This window comes from Gadus morhua, chromosome 17 (assembly GCF_902167405.1).
Source record: "Gadus morhua chromosome 17, gadMor3.0, whole genome shotgun sequence".
NCBI lineage: Eukaryota > Metazoa > Chordata > Actinopteri > Gadiformes > Gadidae > Gadus > Gadus morhua.
The window spans coordinates 3,313,598-3,333,519 of NC_044064.1; the positions used below are offsets into that span (position 1 = coordinate 3,313,598).

The 19,922-nt window shown below is 46.7% G+C and overlaps 1 protein-coding gene across 1 annotated transcript in view; it reads right to left on the reverse strand.

Annotated features, from left to right (window-relative positions):
* The window catches only part of adgra3 (adhesion G protein-coupled receptor A3), a 38,513-nt gene extending 19,648 nt beyond the window's left edge, over positions 1–18,865 (reverse strand). The window contains exons 1-3 of the mRNA XM_030338481.1: positions 17,670–18,865; positions 9,652–9,723; positions 3,959–4,030 (exon numbers count right to left, since the gene is read on the reverse strand). Of these exons, the coding sequence (XP_030194341.1) occupies positions 3,959–4,030; positions 9,652–9,723; positions 17,670–17,887 (362 nt within the window). The 5' untranslated portion in view covers positions 17,888–18,865. The remainder of the gene's footprint in view (positions 1–3,958; positions 4,031–9,651; positions 9,724–17,669) is intronic.
* Positions 18,866–19,922: the final 1,057 nt, after the last annotated feature.

The window sequence follows — 19,922 nt, forward strand, 5'->3', positions numbered from 1 at the left end:
GTGTGTGTGATGACGGGGTCCTGCCGTAACTCAGTGGCGGTTTGGGGTCCACTTTGGTAAACATTGAGCTAATAGAACACACTGCCCGCCCCCCCCCTTGAAAGAAATGTCACGCTTCTTTCAAACAAAACGTCTGGCCTGAATAAATCAAATCGGAGAAAACTCATTCACCGTCTGAACACAAGGCATTGTGGGTAACAGTCAGATCAACCTCAAAATGTTCTACCCTTTGATGATTTGGTCATGTGACTCCTTTAGAGTGGTTGCGTGCTATCCCAAACAAAGGAAGAAACAAAAACCTAATCCTTTCTGAGGAGGTCAAAAGAGGCAAAGTTCGAAACGCACAAGGGTATTAATGTAACATCAGAGCAGCAACACAACCCGATTAGCAGGCGGGCGACCGCGTAGGGCGGTGCGTCGTGTCAACGTGGATACCCCGCAGTAGCGGGTCGGCTTAGCTCAGGAGGTAGAGCAGTTGCCTTGTAACTGAAAGGTTGCTAGTTCGATCCACAGCTCCTCCTAGCTGAGTGTCGATGTCTCCCTGAGCAAGACACCTAACCCTAACTGCTCTTGACGAGCTGGCTGTCGCCTTGCATGGTTGACTCTGCCGTCGGTGTGTCAATGTGTGTATTAACTGATGTAAGTTGCTTTGGATAAAAGCGCCTGCTAAATGCCCTAATTGTAATTGTATTTGTGTAAGGCAACAGTATTACCGTTGGTGCAAACCAACACCTTGAAAGGTGGTGGTTCGGAAAATTCTGGGAAAAGGTTTATGTGTTTAGCACCAGTGTGTTCAATGATTTGCTTTAATAATCTTGGTAAATTGCAAATATATATCTACGCTATTTCTCTTCAAAGCCCTACAGTGAGTTAGGTCCTACTCTGTTTAGGCCCAACCGTGGGGTAGCCCTACTGTGAGTTAGGTCCTATTCTGTTTAGGCCCTACCGAGGGGTAGCCCTACTGTGTGTTAGGTTCTACTCTGTTTAGGCCCTACCGAGGGATAGCCCTACTGTGTGTTAGGTCCTACTCTGTTTAGGCCCTACCGAGGGGTAGCCCTACTGTGAGTTAGGTCCTACTCTGTTTAGGCCCTACCGAGGGGTAGCCCTACTGTGAGTTAGGTCCTACTCTGTTTAGGCCCTACCGTGGGGTAGCCCTACTGTGAGTTAGGTCCTACTCTGTTTAGGCCCTACCGAGGGTTAGCCCTACTGTGAGTTAGGCCTTACGCCTCAGGTATGGTTGTACGTCGACTCAACGCAGGGCGGTTTACGGACCCCTTACGTCCTTGCGGTCCCTCCTTGCGTCCACCCCAAGGGCTGGACGTGCGCCTCCCAAAAAGGTTAACCTTGCGTTGAGGCAAGCAGCAACAAGGGCTGTGATTGGTCCTCTGAGTAAAACCAGAAGCAGGATCAAATCAGGTAAGCGACCGCGTAGGGCGGTGCGTCGTGTCAACGTGGAACCATTGCTAAGCCTTTACTCCGGATTAGAGTAGTACGTCCGAACTGCAGGCGATGGAAGCGTTGTGTCGCGTTTCCTGTCCATCGTTGTTAATGATCGGAGGAAGGCCTTTAAAAATAGCCACGTGTGATTAGGCCATGTTGACAACTGTTGAGCTGCTGCTGGTGGAATGCAGGCCATGCAAGTGTGTGTGTGTGTGTGTGTGTGTGTGTGTGTGTGTGTGTGTGTGTGTGTGTGTGTGTGTGTGTGTGTGTGTGTATGTGTGTGTGTGTGTGTGTGTGTGTGTGTGTGTCCCATTACACACAAAAGACCAGCATGTGTGTGAGTGAGGGTGCACACATTCATTCATTCAAAAGTGTTTCCTTCAGCCGTGTGTGTGCGTGCGTGCGTGTGCGTGTGCGTGTGCGTGTAGGGCCGGACCGTGAGCCAACAGACAGCTCTGTGTCTCAGCTGCCAGGTCCTGTATAGCGGACCCGCCCTCGTCCACCCTCCCTCCCAGACAGACGCGACAGCCAGGCACCTCCTCGCAATCTCACGCCTCGTTCTTTTAGCCACGCTGCTAATAGCTCTCGGAGGAATGAGGTAGCATTTCCTGGCTAGCTGTTGAATTCATTTTAAACCAGATTTTGTAGAAGGGAGAGGTGGGGGTGGGGGGGGTGCTTGGCGCACACACACACACACACACACACACACACACACACACACACACACACACACACACACACACACACACACACACACACACACACACACACACACACACACACACACACACACACACACACACACGTTGGGTCTCCTTCAACTTTCCCTCCTTAACTTTCCTTATCTGTTCTTCCCTCCTTCAAAACAAACTGGGCAGAGGCCTGTGGCTAAGAACCAGCAGAAAGTGAAGATGTGTTTGGAAAATGTCTGAAAATCCGTTGCTACCGATTAGGAACCATTTGTCTGAGCAGAGGATGAAAATGAAATCGAAAGAATCACGTCGGATCTGTCTATCTGCATCAGAACCCTCTGGACAGACTCCAGACAGGCTGGAGTGAAGGAATCCATAAAGAACCAGAAGAGATAAGCTTCAAGATGGAGACAAGGCTGCAAAATAAACAACCACTTTCAAACTGGGTGAGTCCTTTCACGCCCTTTTCCTCTGCCAATTGACTCAATTACCCACAAGCCCTTGAAAGGCAGAAACAAGTGGCGGGAACCGGGCCACCTCACCCAACACAGAGCAGCTGTGTGTGTGTGTGTGTGTGTGTGTGTGTGTGTGTGTGTGTGTGTGTGTGTGTGTGTGTGTGTGTGTGTGTGTGTGTGTGTGTGTGTGTGTGTGTGTGTGTGTGTGTGTGTGTACCTTCACACACACACACACACACACACTTCTGACATCATCTGGAGACCCTTGCAGCGCCGCTATGCTAGCCTGGCAGCTCTTGACAAACAACAAGCCTGCCTCTCCCCGGGAGCGGGAAACCCAGAGGAGGAGGGGAGAGGACTGCACGGTAAAAAAAAAAGAAAAGGTGATTCTGCGATTACCTCAGACAGGAGGGCAGTGTGTGTTAACCAGCGATACGGAACGCTGGTGAGGGGCCCGGGGCTGAAATTACGCTGAAGGGGGAAAATAAATCCCAAAAAGTGTAGTGCCTGTGAATCTCATGTGGGGCGTGAGAAATAAGAATATTAAAATAGGTAAGTGGGTATGTACACGGCTGTGAAAAATATAGTGTGTGTGTGTGTGTGTGTGTGTGTCTGTGTGTCTGTGTGTCTGTGTGTCTGTGTGTCTGTGTGTCTGTGTGTGTGTGTTATGGGGTTGGAAACTTGGAATTCTCTCTCCCTCACTCTCAGCAGCCAAACTGTGAGTTCATGTTGGCAATAGAGTCAGAGCAGTCACCCGGGGTGATTTCAGGGCTGGCAAGTCTCGTTATACACACACAGAACATGTGTGCGCGCGTGTGTCTGCGTTTGTGCGAGTTTTTGTGTGTGTTTAGAAGGAACCCTGGGAAAAAGCTAGCGGCAGACAGACCACGGTCGCTTATAGACGGTAAGCACACTACAGAACTACTCTAACACCAAGCAGATTCACACTGAGGTGGGGACCACACACACACACACACACACACACACACACACACACACACACACACACACACACACACACACACACACACACACACACACACACACACACACACACACACACACACACACACGAAAGGCAGGGTCTAACCATATGAGAATAAATATTGGGAGCGTGGGTGTATACTTAAACCCAATCCTAATGTTTAGTGTCGATGCCAGGGTAATATACATGTATAAAATACAAAACAAATATTGGCTATCGCTCAGTAGCCATTATAATTATATCGCAATTCTTTGAATTCCCAACCATTAGGATCTTCTCAGCCCCAAGGATCCAGTAATCAGGACACACTGGTGTCAATGGGACAGGAATCCAACCCCAGTGTTTAACAGACGGAAACTGGGAACCGGAGATCCATGGGTACTTACAGTCTCTTCAGCGCTGGCAGGCCAAGGAAGGCTCCGGGCTCGATGCGACTGATCAAGTTATTCCGGAGGTCTCTGTCAAAGCAGAAGAACAAAATGACATGTTTAACTGATCGTATGACACGTTGGTACTGTCGCTTTAAGAGACTGAGGGGTGAATGATGGGAGAAAAAGAGAAATCGTAGTGTGATTATTTTGACAGACTGCAAAATGATGAACAATTAAAATCCTGAACATGTGATATCTGTGCAGCACTAAAGTTCTCAATTTGTCAAGGTTTTTTTACTGTACATACATCTACATTTTATCCTAATGAAAAGATTGCAGCTCCTGCCATTTGGTTATTGGATATTGTACATTTTGTTAATATTTCAGAAACTAAAGCTTAACCCGTGTTACTGCAGGTGGTACATGGGATTGTATTCTCAAAATAGAAAAATGTACAATAAATAAAATAATCAAAAATAAATTATCAGAATAAATACAGTTTAGTAAATACAGTAGCATGGGATGTTATTGTAGCGTTGCTGTCTGCATTCCATAATAACAACATTGTAATGTTTGCCATTTATATTTTCTGCTAATTTGTAACTTCTTAATAAACCCAATGGGGGCATCAGCAGTGTTGCTGACTTTGTCTTTCCCACTGGCCAGGGCCTTCTTACAGTAACATTTTGTTGAGTAACATTGTGGGGCGTTGGCACTCTTCGCTCCGCGACTGCATGTGTATTAATCAACCTTTTACAGTTTGCATACGAGGTGGTCCGCGAGAGGTCTCGATGACAATGTAGTGGTCCGGCTCAAGTCAAAGGCGGGAACCCCTGGCTCTGCTCACACTTCAACCCAAGTCCCAGGGGCCAACTGAGGGGGCCGACAGACACCTGTTTGAGAGCCACGCGAGGCACCCAAACACACACACACAACCAATCAGAATCAATCACCCTCACAAGGCCAAGTGCATCGACAACCACAGCCCCAGGGCGTGTGACACACACACACACACACACACACACACACACACACACACACACACACACACACACACACACACACACACACACACACACACACACACACACACACACACACGGGAGGTTCAAAGGCTTGCGGAGACGGAATACCTGCAGCGTTCACCTGTGTTACCGCGGCAACCGTCTCTCTGTCATTAATTAGGGGCTGGGGGTATGCTAGCCGTACACCCAGACAAAGAGAGCTAGAGAGGAAAGGGGGGGGGGGGGGGGGGGGGGGGGCATTGATGTCAAGGAGGAGCTGTCTGCCAAGCGGGTTTGGGGGGGCTGCTGGTGAGTGAGCAGGCCAGACCATGAATAGAGAAAGGAGAGGGTGTTTTTTCTCTTCCCTGCACTGCTTTAGCGTTTGATGTCCGCGCCGTGTGTGTTGAGAGACACGTCGAATGGCAGAGCGTGAGCTAAGGCACGGGGAATTCAGCCTGCTACACCCACTCACAAACTGTTGTGTATCCAATAAAGCCAACCGTTTATCCTGCTATCCAAACATTTTATTTTTATACAGACATCATTAGGGAACAGCAGGTGGGAGACTGGCTCATGGAAGCCTGCAGTTGGACTTCAAAACATGGGGGTTGGACCAAGAGCCACGCAGCTGGGAGTCAAACCACAACCAGACTATCTCAGGTCTGACGGAAACAGACTACACAGTTAGGAGAAAAGCATTTCCTTCTAAATCGAGCAACAGTGCCATGTAATGTTGGTACAATCAGAGCCCAAACCAAGAGGAATTCATCCCATATAGTCAGTGACTCTTAATACAGAATGATGCTATGAACGAGGTCTCAATGTAACAGTCCCGCGACATAACTTCTCGATGCCCGACTGAGGCCTGTGATCATAGCACTCGCGCTCCTAACTGTTGACATTTTTCACATCTGTAGATAAACGCCGTCTGAGATGTCTGTGATTTAGGAGGAGCGCAGGGGAGATAAAACGGACCCATAAACAGGTTGTGACAAAGCTAAAGTTAGTTTTGTTACGTGATAATGTCGATATAGAAACATGGCCTGTTGGAGGGCTTAGAGTGAGAGTGTTCGGACGGATAGGAGAACGCTCAGAGTGTATCTGTGATTAACCGACAAACAGTCTTCCCACCATTTTGTGTATTTACAATATAACCGACCAAAACAGAAGACTATTTTACAGTTCTCCTTGACATATTTCAGTGATTATGTCTTGTAAGAGTAGGACTGTGTCACACTGGATGAATTATTTATTTTAATTATGATTATGTATGCATAATTAACAGTTTGTACAGATCATGTCTGTGATAAATATAATTTAGTCATGTTATCTTTTCATGAATGGAGAAGCCTATGATAAAGTGTACATTGCATCTTATATGAGACTAACGCTACAGCCATGATGAAACCTTCACATGCATCGTTCACAGCTGTATCACTTCCATGTTATGTAACACTTACATACGCATATGAGACATTAATAAAGTTGAACAAATAAGCACATTTTAGTAATTCTCACATGGGGGAAGGCTAGAAATCGACCACCTTTGGCCACAACAAACCATCTTCTATCATGATTTCACCCCCGATATATGCACAACACTATTGTTCGATGTACCGATACTGAGCCACGTGTTAATATGAGATCACAGTTCATGTAAGCTTAAAAGGCATGGGACGTATTTAGCTGCTACCTAGAGCTGTGTATGCATATCGCCCATCAGAGCAAGCCGCCATGGAGCGGGGTGAGGAGGACGCGTCTGAGACAGGAAGAGGGTGTCTGCCCTTCCTCCGCTGAGGTACAAAGCAGGTTCTGCCTAATTTCACACCCAGGTGTGGATAGCCTTAATAGGCCCTTGTCGGGGAACACCCACTCTCCTCCCTCTCCCCACACACACACACACACACACACACACACACACACACACACACACACACACACACACACACACACACACACACACACACACACACACACACACACACACACACACACACACACACACACACACGCTACTGTTTACAACGGGGTCTTACATTTATAACTACAAAAGGGCAATCTAAAGGAGGGGCCGCCCTGGTTTCTGTACCTACGGACGACAAGGTAAAGAATTGTAAACTAAGAGGGGGGAGTTTGGGTGCGTGCACGTTGGAGTACAAATGTCCCCCCCCCCCCCCCCCCCCCCCAAGTGTAGCGTGCTCAGAGCTGGTGAGCACACAAGAAAACAAGATGGAGGGTGAGTGAGAACTTGAACAAGGGGGAGCCGGCGCCAAGCTAGGCAGTGTGTGCGTGCGTGCGTGCGCGTGCGTGTGTGTGTGTGGAGTCATCAACACCTCTGGCCTACACTAGGCTCATTACAATGACAAAGTAAGCTAGCGAGCGGGCGCGCTACACTCAAAAGGGGGGGGGGGGGGGAGGGCGCGAGAGGGGGAGAGGTTGGGCATGACAGGGGGGGGGGGGAGAGAGGGCCACAGTTGTAGCTGCCTTTGGAGGCAAAAGAAAAAAAAAAAGCTGGCAGAATGGAGCCTTCAGCACAATCGACTTGCAGACTACACACACAGGGAATTGCCTTCAAGGCTTTCCTAGTGTGGAGAGATCAAAGCTTTATCCCCCCCCTCCCTCCAACAGCACCACCTTCTTCTCCTTCTCCTCCTCATTCTTCCTCTTTTGATTGTGGATTGAGAACATGGCGCCGTGTTTACCCTTTGGTGGTGGAGCGTCTTTCAAAAGGCGAAGAGCAGCGTATGACCCAAATCAAATGCCCGCGAGGCCTGCCCCCCCCCTCCCCGTGTGCATATCAATAGAAATCTTGTTCATACGAGAGTTGTCCAGGGGCCGTGTGTGATGGTTGTGTAACGTGAACTCCCGGAAGAGCGATAACACAAGAAAAAAAAGCTAACATAACAACCTCAGAATGTAGCGAAGTGAACCCGCGCAGAAAAAACCCCCGTGCTGCTCGAGAAATATTCGAGGCACAGCGATGTGGAGGTTGAATACCTGGCTGCTAGTGCAGAGAGAGACAGAGAGAGACAGAGAGAGACAGAGAGCGAGAGCGAGAGAGAGAGAGAGAGAGAGAGAGAGGCAGCGATGTGGCCGGGAGAAAGAAAGAGCGAACTTAAAGATAAACAACTTTAAATGCATGACCAAAAGGCTTAGCCCGTGCGTCTCGTGTGTCTTCGTTTTCCTTCAATTCTGAGCGGGGGGGGGGGGGGGGGGGGGGACTTAATATGCCCTTCAGAAATTCCAGATCAGTGTAGTCATGTGTTAGTGTAGGCTTGGGTAGAAATGTGGCCATTAATGGTCTGGTTGCTTTAGCTTTATGGAGCCGTTTCAGAGTGATGAATCACCCTGGGGGTCCGTCTGTAGCACGGGGCCCCCGGTACCACGGGCCCCGGGTCTCCGAGGAGAAGCCTGGCCAATGGGTGAGGGCTGGGGAGGTTGCGATGCCAAACCCCAACGTTTACTCTCCGTGTTACACCGGGACACTCAGCTAAACTCTTCCAAAGTGTTCCGAGCTGCCCCCGGGAACTCTTCCAGGGAACGTTCCTCAAAGGCTAAAGCAATGCTTCCAAAGTATTTAGCGTTCTCATGGCGCACGCTGCAGAGCTGCTACTACCCAAGTCATTATAGGCACGGGCGCGGGCACGGGCGCGGGCGCAGACACACACACACACACACACACACACACACACACACACACACACACACACACACACACACACACACACACACACACACACACACACACACACACACACACACACACACACACACACACACACACACACACACACACACGATGATGATTCACCACTCTACTGACATCTTCCTTTCAATGACTTGGGAAAAATGTTTTTCGCCCCCATTCCTGTTTAGATGCTTCTAGTGCCTCACCAAGGCCCGTGATCTAGAAGCTCCTCAATGCCCCGTTTTGTTGTGATCTCATCCCATACATCAGGCACAACACTCCCTGCAGGCCCTTTCTATAATTAGTGTTTCTCTTGCGCCCTCGCCCTATCTTCTCCTTCTCCCCGGGCCGGGTGCTGTTATTCTTAACCCGGGATAAGTGCTGGTGCCTCCTGCTTCACTGTGGCCTGGATGTTCTGCTGGCACAAAGCCAGCCCGTGGTGACCCCCTCCCCCCCCCCCCCCCCCCCCCCCCCCCCACGTCCCGCGCAGGGTGACGGAGGACCTGATGGTGTTCTGTGTGGTTGAAACGACGCAAGGTACGGAACTAGGGTTGCACAATTCCGGGAATTTTCAAAGTTGGAAACTTTCCATGGGAATAAACGAGAATTGATGGGAATTAACGAGAATTTACGAAATTGAAGGTTTGCTCTTAACAGGGGACTTGTTGACGTTTATTCTTCACAGCGTTTATTTATTTATTTATCTTTTTGCTTTTCTGCTGACGATACCAGTATGCTGATCTAGTATCGCAAATTCCTCTGCGATTAAGACTAAACAGGAAACAGGTGCGTTTTTGTTGCTGCATATATCAGATGTATTGACTGGTGTTTAATGCGGTTAACAATGTATATTCATTAATCCCTTTAAGAATAACAACTTCATCGTATTCGAGGGTGAAACCCGAGACACAGCGCTGAGTGATTGTGTTTTCATGCAGAAGAGTATCAGAGAGCTGGCTCGACACGGCTGGTAGCTGACTGGGAGTACCGGTAACAAAATAGAAGATGATACTTACAGTCTTTCCAGTATCGTCAGACCCACGAACGATCCATTCTTCAGTTCTTGAATCTTGTTGTTGCTCAGTATTCTGCAAAGAAATGAAGAAAAAAATAAACACATCGAAAAGCTTCTGAAAAAGAATAACCGTAGAGACAAAATGTTGACGATACCGCGCTTGGAAATGAGCACCTCGCTGTCCAACGAGAACCAACCACAAACACACAGGTGGCCCAACTAGTTAGAATTTGCTCCACAGAACCACGAGTCAATGGTGCCACGGGTTATCCATCACACCGCACACTGCCACGGAGATGAGTTTTAATCACTGACGTGGTCAGTTTAGAGGGGTTGATTGAGATGCCAATATCTAATGATTGGAGTGTTGGGGCCAATTAGGGCTGGGCGATATGACGATATCATACCGTGGACATGAAAGTGTCTACCGGGAGAGATTTGGCCATATCGTTTATACCGAGAGAAAGAAAAAAAAAAAAAAAAAATTATATTGCACTGCACTGACTGAAGCAAGGCAGGTGTGAGACTCACCTGTTAACTTGAAAAAAAATCTCATTTGTATTGAAGAAACAGTTCTGTTTTTACCACCAGCTATTTGCACAGCACATAACTTTATTTTATAAGTGTATAATTAGTATTTAAAATATTTGTGTGATGCTGTGATTTTTATTTTATATTACACTGCACTGACTGACAGCCAGGCAGGTGTGAAGCACACCTTTAAAAAAAAATGTTATTTGTATTGAAAAAACAGTTCAATGTTTACAAGATGTTTGCACTATATGACACTGCAGTTAATGAGAGATTGTTTGCTACTTACTCCTTTGTAAGCATGGAAATTCAAGTTCAAAATAAAATAAAAAACTGATCAAATGTGAAGTATGGTTATTTTAAGCCATTTATTATTTTAATTTACTTCAAAAATACCATATCGTGATATATATCCATATCGTGATATAAAATTACTCATATCGTGATATAAGATTTTGTCCATATCGCCCAGCCCTAGGGCCAATATGTGGAACAGTCGAACACACAATTACAGCTACTGAAGCCCGCCAGCGATTATCAGCCTCCTGGTTAAAGGAACCGGGCCAGGTATCGCTTGAAAACTGCCATTATGATGGTACAACGAGAATCATTTCTAATTACACATATCACACATGGGATGCCAATTCACAATTCCACAAAGGCATATACAGAATGCCTAGGGGAAAAACGTAAGTGAACGTCTCACCTAATCACATTTAGCCGACATAACAGAAACCTACGATGTAAAACAATGATACCGTGATAACGATATTGCAAATAAACCCTGGGTACACATTGGACTTGATTAATTCATTAACTGCCAAATACATATCCCTAACTCCAGTGACTTCCCCTCTAGCTCTTGAAATCAGACAACTGCCAGAGCTCATCTCCGGCCCTAAAGACCTGCCAACGAGTGCCAACTCTAAATCCACTCTGCCCGATGGCAACACTGGGGAGGAAACCAAATAGGGACTCAGCGGTAAGCGTACATTTCTGGCTAACGGGAAGGGGATGCTGTGGGGGACATGCGTGTTGGCGGCAGCCACATCCCGGGGCCAAATTGCAGTCATTATCGGGTGTTGGGGGCTTGTTTTATTACAGGGTTGGGGCTGACTGTGTCACTGGATACTCGGGCGTTTGGCGTTCAACCGCTCGACGGACAGAGATAGTGTGAAGGGAGAGGGATAGAAATACATGATTTGTATGCTTGACTTGGCTGTTGTTGTAGAGCTTCTTCCCACAGACGTAACGTATGTTTAAATGTCTGCAGTCCGTCATAGTCTCACGCTACAGGGGAAAGACATGGGCCCTCTGTTGAAGACAACGAGTCACGTTGAACAACTTCAGTGGGGAATTCCTAGTTTTGCCGTGGCCAACAGATGGCAATGGCAAAATTCATCTTAAATGTGAGCATGCTGAACTCTGGCTGAACCCGGGTCTATGGCACAGGATCCAAACGTTGAACATCCCTGACTAATTGTCAGTATTTTCCATCTTCATGAAAAAAATTACTCTGTTGAAAAATGAATATTACATTGCATGTTGCCATCCGCCGCGGAAATGCTTTCCTGTGCACACGTGAAAAACGTAAACGTGGTTTACATAGCAATTTATTCCTCTAAAACATAACTGCTGTGTAAATACACCATACGTCCGTGAAATCAATTTCAAAATCTGATGTTTGGACACAAATGTGATCAGAGTCCAACTTTTGACTCTTTCAATTATCTCAATAAATCCCTGCTGTTCGGAATTAGAATCCTTTTACCCTTAAAGATTTTCCACAATAACAACGGAAACTTGGTTGACGGTACCTTCGAACTGTACTACTTCCTGTCCCTGGTCACAGCAGCAGGATCTTGTATGAATACAAGCGCTTGGGTTTCAACACACAAGGCCTCCTATATGTTGCATTAGCCCGTTTGGGCTAGGTACGTAGGCTAATTTGCCAAGTTAAGGTTAGCTCATGTTCTGCTCCGGACTGAAAGGAATCTCTCCGTTGAGAGTTCATTGTCTGAGACATCTACGGACACCCAAGACACGCATGACACAACATAAACAGGCAATTCAAAATGACCAATGATGCATCGACTATACCAATTTAACCCATGGTATGAACTTAACATTAGCTAGCCATTGATACCGTCCAACTAGGCATTCGATTATAGCCAATAATAGATTAAAACCAATGGTTTAGTCAAGGAGAAAGCAAAGCCATGCAATGGAAAATGGAAATCATTTCGGTATTCTACACCCTCCTGGAAATGGAAATCCTTTTACGGTCTTGGGGCCTATTGCATCCAGTAAATTTCACTTAACGTAGCCCAGTAACCCGCCTGCCTCGGTAAATGCAGTTAAAACATTTGGTTTAAACCCTCTTAAATGCATAACGGTTTATCTTTGCATATCCCCCCCCCCCCCCATCCCGTTCCCGTTCCCTGGGGATGTCTGAGCAGCTTCCTCGCCGCCTCAGACTGACAGAGCAGCCAGAGGAATTCTTATGAGGGCCTTCACCAGAACAGGAGGGGAGTGGGGCTTATCTTGATCCACAGATAAAGGCAGTTCAGAGCCTAAGCCAGGTCGGAACCGCTGAAGGAACCCGCACCAACTCCCAGAGAAGCTCAAAGTGCTGTTGTGAGTTACAGCGGATGGTGGAATGCGTTTAGAAATATATACTTTCAATGACTTAAGAGGCTTACATTTAATAATTCGGCAATAACTCTGGCGATGAGAACTGCGCGTCCCCATAAGCCAACTTTCAGCAGCAGTCAAGTTTTCACTAATAACTTTGAGCAGAAGGATAGCTCTGTTACAAATATACAACCGAGGAAGCATAAGCAGTCGCTTCCATTTAGGCCTTCGACGGAGATGTTTTTGAGTTCCCAGAACACGGCCCAGAGTCAGATCTCTGATACTTTGAAGTCACTTCAGAACAACCCAACCTGCTGTTTTCATGCTTGAGTCTCTAAGTATTAGAGCTGTAACGGGTGATGTGTTTATGTCATGGCTAATAGCAGTGGGAGGTTTGCGTGGTGTCACAAGACCTGTCTCGATTCACTGTAGCACACCAACATGTTGCCGTGCAAGAAGACAGAATTCAAGAAGACACAATCCATTGTTTACTAGAGAACACGGTTGTCCATGTGCTGCTATCCCTCAAAATATTGAAATGCATATTTGAGTGTTCTGAATTATTAATCGGTTTCAGGGCTGAAAACATGTCTAATGGAAGCCAACAATAATTGTTTTAAGAATGCTTTCAAATCGTTCAGTAGTCATCTCTGCAGGGACACATTAATTGAAACTATAAACCAAACCATCTGATTTAGTAATATAATGCACAATTCCTACAGCAAATATGACGCTCACGATAAAGGGTTAGATGTGTCGTAAATGTATTTTGAGTACCTAGGATTTGTCATTGTAATTTTCAAGCTAGCTACTACTCATAATAGCGATAAAGAGCATCCATCTGTGCACATTGACAGAAATACAATAATATAATCACAAGTAATTCTTGCCACTTTCTGTATCCCTTTGTCGAATTCATAAGACTGATGATAATGCCATTCAACATGGACCCAACACAATTATCAGGGGAATGTATAGGAGACCACATTCCGACTCATTCACTCAACGCTTCCTATGGCTGAGTGGAAGCGTGAGGCGGAACGCAAACAAGTCACAAAAGGTCATCAGCGGTCACCAAAACAGAAACCAGCATGTCTACCTCCCTCGTACCTGCCTTAACTCCTCCTCGTACCTGCCTTAACTCTTCCTCCTCCTCCTCCTCCTCCTCCTCCTCCTCCTCCTCAGTCAACAGACACGGAATTAAGCCTTGGTACGGCTTGATAAAACAAAGCGCTCCAACGCTGCTCCACCAATGCGGGTCTGAGGACGGACTGACTTCTACAGCTGTCAGTGTCCGGCCTATGGGATTTTCCCCTTTTCCGGTCTCCTGACAAAGGCAAACATTCAAGTGTTGCTTCAGCACTCATGCTTGCCCAAAACGCCGAAAGGAAAACAAGATCTTTGTAGCCGCAGGCGACGCATGACGGACCCCATGAGCCACACAGGATCACACTATTCAGATGGACTTAACAGCCTCAACTGTCCTGACGTAACGACACTTGACTTTGGATACTTTATACAAAAACAAGCAGAGTAACTAACTACGCATGATGCATCAATCATGTCCACGAAACGGACAAAATAATTAACGATGGTTTTAGGCTTTTCCTTTTCTTTACCCTCGGCCCTCAAATCTTTTAACCTGCAGTAAAATAACCAGATGTGTCCGGGGCCTTAGCCCGCGGTTTCACCGACGGCAGTGGACCCAGACACTTTACTGCACTCTGATGGGTCATCAAACTGCGTGTGCATTTCCTGTGGCCCAGGAGGAAATCCCGGCCTCTTCCCCCCCAACATTAAACCAGTGCCTCTCTCTCTATCTGTGTGCATGGGCCGGGCCTAGGTGTGTCCCAGGGCCAGCTCCACCCCATTGGCTTCTGGGTAAGAGTAGTGCAAAGATACTCGAGCAGAGAGGGAACAGCGGAACTATGGTCGTGTAGGGCAGGCTACCAACATAGTAGTGATCCGGTTTGGCGGTAATGCACCCACCAAGGCCGAAATATGAGCAGCGAGTGGACACTAGAATAAACGCTCACGCACACACACACACACACACACACACACACACACACACACACACACACACACACACACACACACACACACACACACACACACACACACACACACACACACACACACACACACACACACACACACACACACACAGCTGCTGCACAGCCCTGGAAATAATACTTGTGTTTTCCCAACAGTAAACACATTTGTGTCATTTCCTCTCCGATTACTTAGGCATGTGGGATTATTTGGAGCGTACGAATGCATCTCTCATCCTTTTTTCCCCCCACAGAGAACCATTTAGTTGGCTAGCTGAGATGGAGACAAGCTATGCATTCCACAGGTTAGGTAAGATAATACTAGCTTAACCATTTGAACGTGTATACACTTTAAGGGCGCAGTATGAGTCCTAAGGGTATTCTTTTTCCTGGTTCTGGATTAATTGAGTTTGGCAATGAGTCAACCCAAGTATGCAGCCATTTTGAAAAAACAAATGCAGCCTGTTCGTACATACACATGTGTCTTTCTATAGGGGAGCTGACCTCACATTAACAGAGGTACAACGGATATCAGCCAACCGCCAGATGGAAAACTGGAGTACAACAAACAGGGAGCTGAAGTACGACAAATGTCTCTAATCAAACCTTGTGATACTGTTTCCTGACAGGGCCTTTCATATGAAGGGGGGGGGGGATGTTTCTCAATGCAGCCTAAAAAAACATTCCACAGCATTTGAAAATATCCATGACTTTGTTTTTAAACTAGCCTCCATAACACCAACGTATAACAACCTCAATAACATCAACCTCGAAAGTCTACAAAGTTAGGTGTAAACTTAGTACGAGTCGTAGTAGACGATGAGTCATAAGTACTTTGTGACAAACATTTCCAGCCAACTCCAGCTCCTTCTTATCTGGCAGTGTCCAAGAGGAAATCCTGGATCACATCCAAAACAAACCAAAGATGAGGGTCTGTTTACCATCACCGGGGATTCAAGTATGCACGCTATTCAGTCCCATTTACATCGCGGCCGTAGCCCAACACAGCCTATAGAAAACCATGTTATGAGCGTGACCGGTGACTGCAGACAGCCAAAGTAAAGCCAGAGTTTAATTATTTTCTCTAGTCTCGAATCTGGCAACGTCAGGTTAGGGAATGAAGGACTTTAATAGGGGGATCTGGCATGGCTATAAACATGACTTCCCAGTGAAAGACCCACAGGTCAAAATGACATTGTGGTCCCAACTGTTGCGCTATGATGTAAATTATTCTGGTGTCTGCTTTATTTTCACCACATGGTTTCAGCCAACATCAGTTAGCTTGAAACATCACCTCATTGGACCACTATGTAGTGCCAACACCAGTTATCAATGGCTTTTATTCACTTTTTCTTTGATGAAACTGAAGAAAAACATACCGAAGTGTTCAGTGAGATGGTGAGGGGCCACGACATCTCTCCCTGATCTCAGGTACGACAGGAAAAATCGGAACGTTCTAACAAAGTTAAACTTCTTAAAACATGTCAATGGCCTCAGACCTTTCGTTGTGTAAAGCCACAAGGAAACGACGGCCCGTCAAGCGGATACGATGCGCTCGTCTGCGTTTACAGCAGTCTGGAATAAAACCCGAGGCCGTAGCACCATCATCATCCCCAACCGCAGGTCGTAAAAACACACAGAATGCATCACCTCCAGGGAGGACGGGCGACTTTACATACCATAAATCAACACCCGCCCGCCCGCCCCAAACGGTGCCGTCAACAGGAACCACTGCTTCATTGGCACTTTCTGGAGCAGGGGAAGGGCTTTGAAGACGATCTGAGGCTCGATTTTAAGCTGCAATTGTCAAGAGACAGGCTACTTGTGTACCAAAGGTGACGGAACATGTCTTGGGAAAAGAGGGCATCGCGGAGACAAGTAGGAACTTGAAGACCCCTGCAATCTACAGTTCTGCTAGTCTGCTCTGTGAGGGCCGTGCAGACCCTGGCTTTACCTTCATCCATTCATCACTGCCAAGCTTGAAGACAAACAACCCCTAAGAAAACCTAGACACCAATGATTGCCTTTTGGCTGTATTGGTAGACGCAAAGCGAGCCAAGAAGAAGAACTAATAAAAGACAGACTGACTTATCATAAGGTCAAACAGGTAAGTTTGACCTTGTGTATAAGTGTATAAGTCTTGGAGATAAAGGGAACTGTCCAAACCAGAACGCTTTTTCTGAAAAACTAGGTCTGATAAACTAGTCACTAAACGTGTCCCACATGCCTGTAATACAGGCAAACCACCTTGTTTGATTCTTCTTTTATTGCCTCTCAGCCACCAACAGCCCCAGTGTTGTCACAGTAACCAGCATCACACTCCACAAATACAAGTGATTTCATAACCAATATGTTTTATATGGTTTGATACAAAAAATTGAAACGAGTTCCCAAACTGAAGTGGAGTTCCCTTTCAGTCGGTCCCATTATTTAGGGGGTCTACAGAGACCCATTGCTGCACACACAAGCCTTTGACACACAAGTGTGCCCAACAGTGTACCACCCCAATACAAAGTGTGTATTAGTTACCACGATTTCAAAGCATGTCTCAGCAGGTATCAAGAGCCAAATAACACACATCGTGTGAACTCATCCATCCAAATGAGCTCAATTATAATAGGCCAAGGCCCATCCTACAAGTGGGTCATCACACAACGCACCTTAAACATCCAGCCTACATTCAATTAGCCTTAGTATCATTACGATTTGGGGCCCTTAGAAGGGACCACCTTCCACATCTCTCGGAACATGGGGCATGATAACGATTATAATGGTCGTGGGTGATTCGTGTCATACTCACAGGGTGACTGTCCTGTTGGGGAAGGAATCGAAGGGCAGCACCTGATCGAGTTCAATGTTGCTGCAAAACACCTTCTTGTCGTCCGTGGCGTTTGGTGCGAGGGGTCTCGCTGCGCCTTTGGTGCGTTCGTTGTAGGGTTTGCAGTCGGAGTAGGACACGGCAGCCCCACTGCCCAGGAGCAGCAGAACCACCAACAACCGGAGCATATCCGCAATCATAACACCCCCTTTTCCAGATTAGAAATGTCCCCGTCGTGTGAGGGGGGAACACGGTGGGCAGGACGGGGGGTCTCGGGAGACGGACGGGGGTCTGGGGAGCGGGACGGGGGCCTGGGGAGCGGGACGGGGGGTCTGGGAAGCGCGTCTCGTTTTTAAAACGCAGTGGGATCCGCAGGGGGGCGAAAACAGACGCTTTGCCATGTCGAGAAGAGTTGTTTTAAGGCGACGACTCGAAACCCTTCGCCCTCCATTCTCAACGAGGCTACGCGTAACTCGGCGCGTCAAGCCAACAAGGAGGGGGGGTCTCCTTCTTTGTCTGCCAGTGGGTTCGTTTAGTAATCCATTCCGTCCTGCTCCGGGCTAAGGGAGAACCAGGAGAAGATCCCGTGTTCCCCAGCGATCAGTCGCTACAACGTCCAGGAAGAGAAGAGTTAAAATCCTCCAACAACAACCACTCCTGGGGTCTGGGGGGCTCCTTTGTTGCGCTGTGCGCACATCCGAGCGGGGATGTAGTGTGAGTACCGCAGACAGCTGCAGGGTTATTCCCAGCGTGTCCAACAGCGAAGACCAACTTTAACTCGTAATATTCCTCACTTCGACCATCCGAAAGTTAAACAAGGGACCCGTGAACCCCTGCTTCGTCCAATTTCGCTCCAACACGCAGGCGCAGTTCGCAGAAAGTTCGCCCGCTGCTGCAAGATTTTTACAACTTTTTTTCTTTCCCCTGAAGAAATTCTCTCAGTTTTCGGTCAGAGGAAAAGTAGTGAGCTCAAAGTGCCACCAAAACAATAGATAGCGTCCTTTAAGGGTTGGGGTTGGACCATAGATAATCAGCCGGGTACCTAGGATAGATCCAAATAAATACGTAAATTGTTACTTTCTAGTTCCTAATTCCTTAAAAAGTGATATTCCGAGGATCAGTTCAGGTTCAGAGCGGCGGAGCACAGTCCCAGGACCTCCTCTTCCGCAGTCTGGCCCCCGGCGCCGTGATGCGCTCTCTCCAGCGGTGACGTCAGAGAGTAGGCAGACATTGCTCCCAAAAAAGTTACAAACAATATGGAGTATAATCTCCCAGGCTGACTGAGTATTTCAAATGTAACACTACATTTTTTTCTTTATAATGTAGAACATTGGATTTGAAATGCTTTTCGCCACTTTAGTGAAACGTTGAATAAACATTAATTTGGTAAATGTGCAAGCAGGCTGTATGATTTTGGGGATTTTAAATCTGTGATTTAAAATACGGGTGTGTTAGTTTTCATTTGACGGCATTTTTTCCTCAAACAAGTAACTCCACTAAGTGTTCATATAAACTTAGTCATTACGGAGTTATTTTATTTTTTAAGAACCAGGGGAATTTGTAGTAGTTGTAAACTACAACATCGAGTCTGGTTTCAAATAGTCTAAGCGTCTCGTCCGTTCGATCACTGAGACACTGCATAATTTGGTCTGAGTTTATAATTGACATTACACACAATGATGCACTGGCAATTCCCCCAATCAGAACCTTTGATCTAATTCCCTGAACCAATCAACAGCCCCGTTTTTACCCTGATTGATGAAGAAACAGTCCCTGAACTTCTGCTGCTGGTACAGCTGTCCTCTCAAGTTACCCCCTACCATCTTTACACCCTGTTGCCTTCCCAAAAAACAACTAAGTATATACATATATATATATAGTTTACATTGTTTAAGCCAAAATATTATGGAAATAAGGCTTTGCAAGAGCTGTGAAGGTTATAATTTAGCAGGATCCAGAATATTTAATAGCTTTAAATGAACTCATTCACAATCATCTATTCACAACCACTCAACTATTCACCAGACTGTGATTCCCAGAAAAAAACAAAACATTGCAGGAATCAAATCTGTGTCCCCAGAACAGATCCTCAACAGCTCTATCACATGCTCACTGAAACACAGACTTGGATCATGCGAGAGTTTATTATTTACCATACAATCATGTGACATTATTTATTGATCTCCAACAGCATTAGCAATGGAGCTGTTTGTTGTATCTAGTTGGAATTCCAAG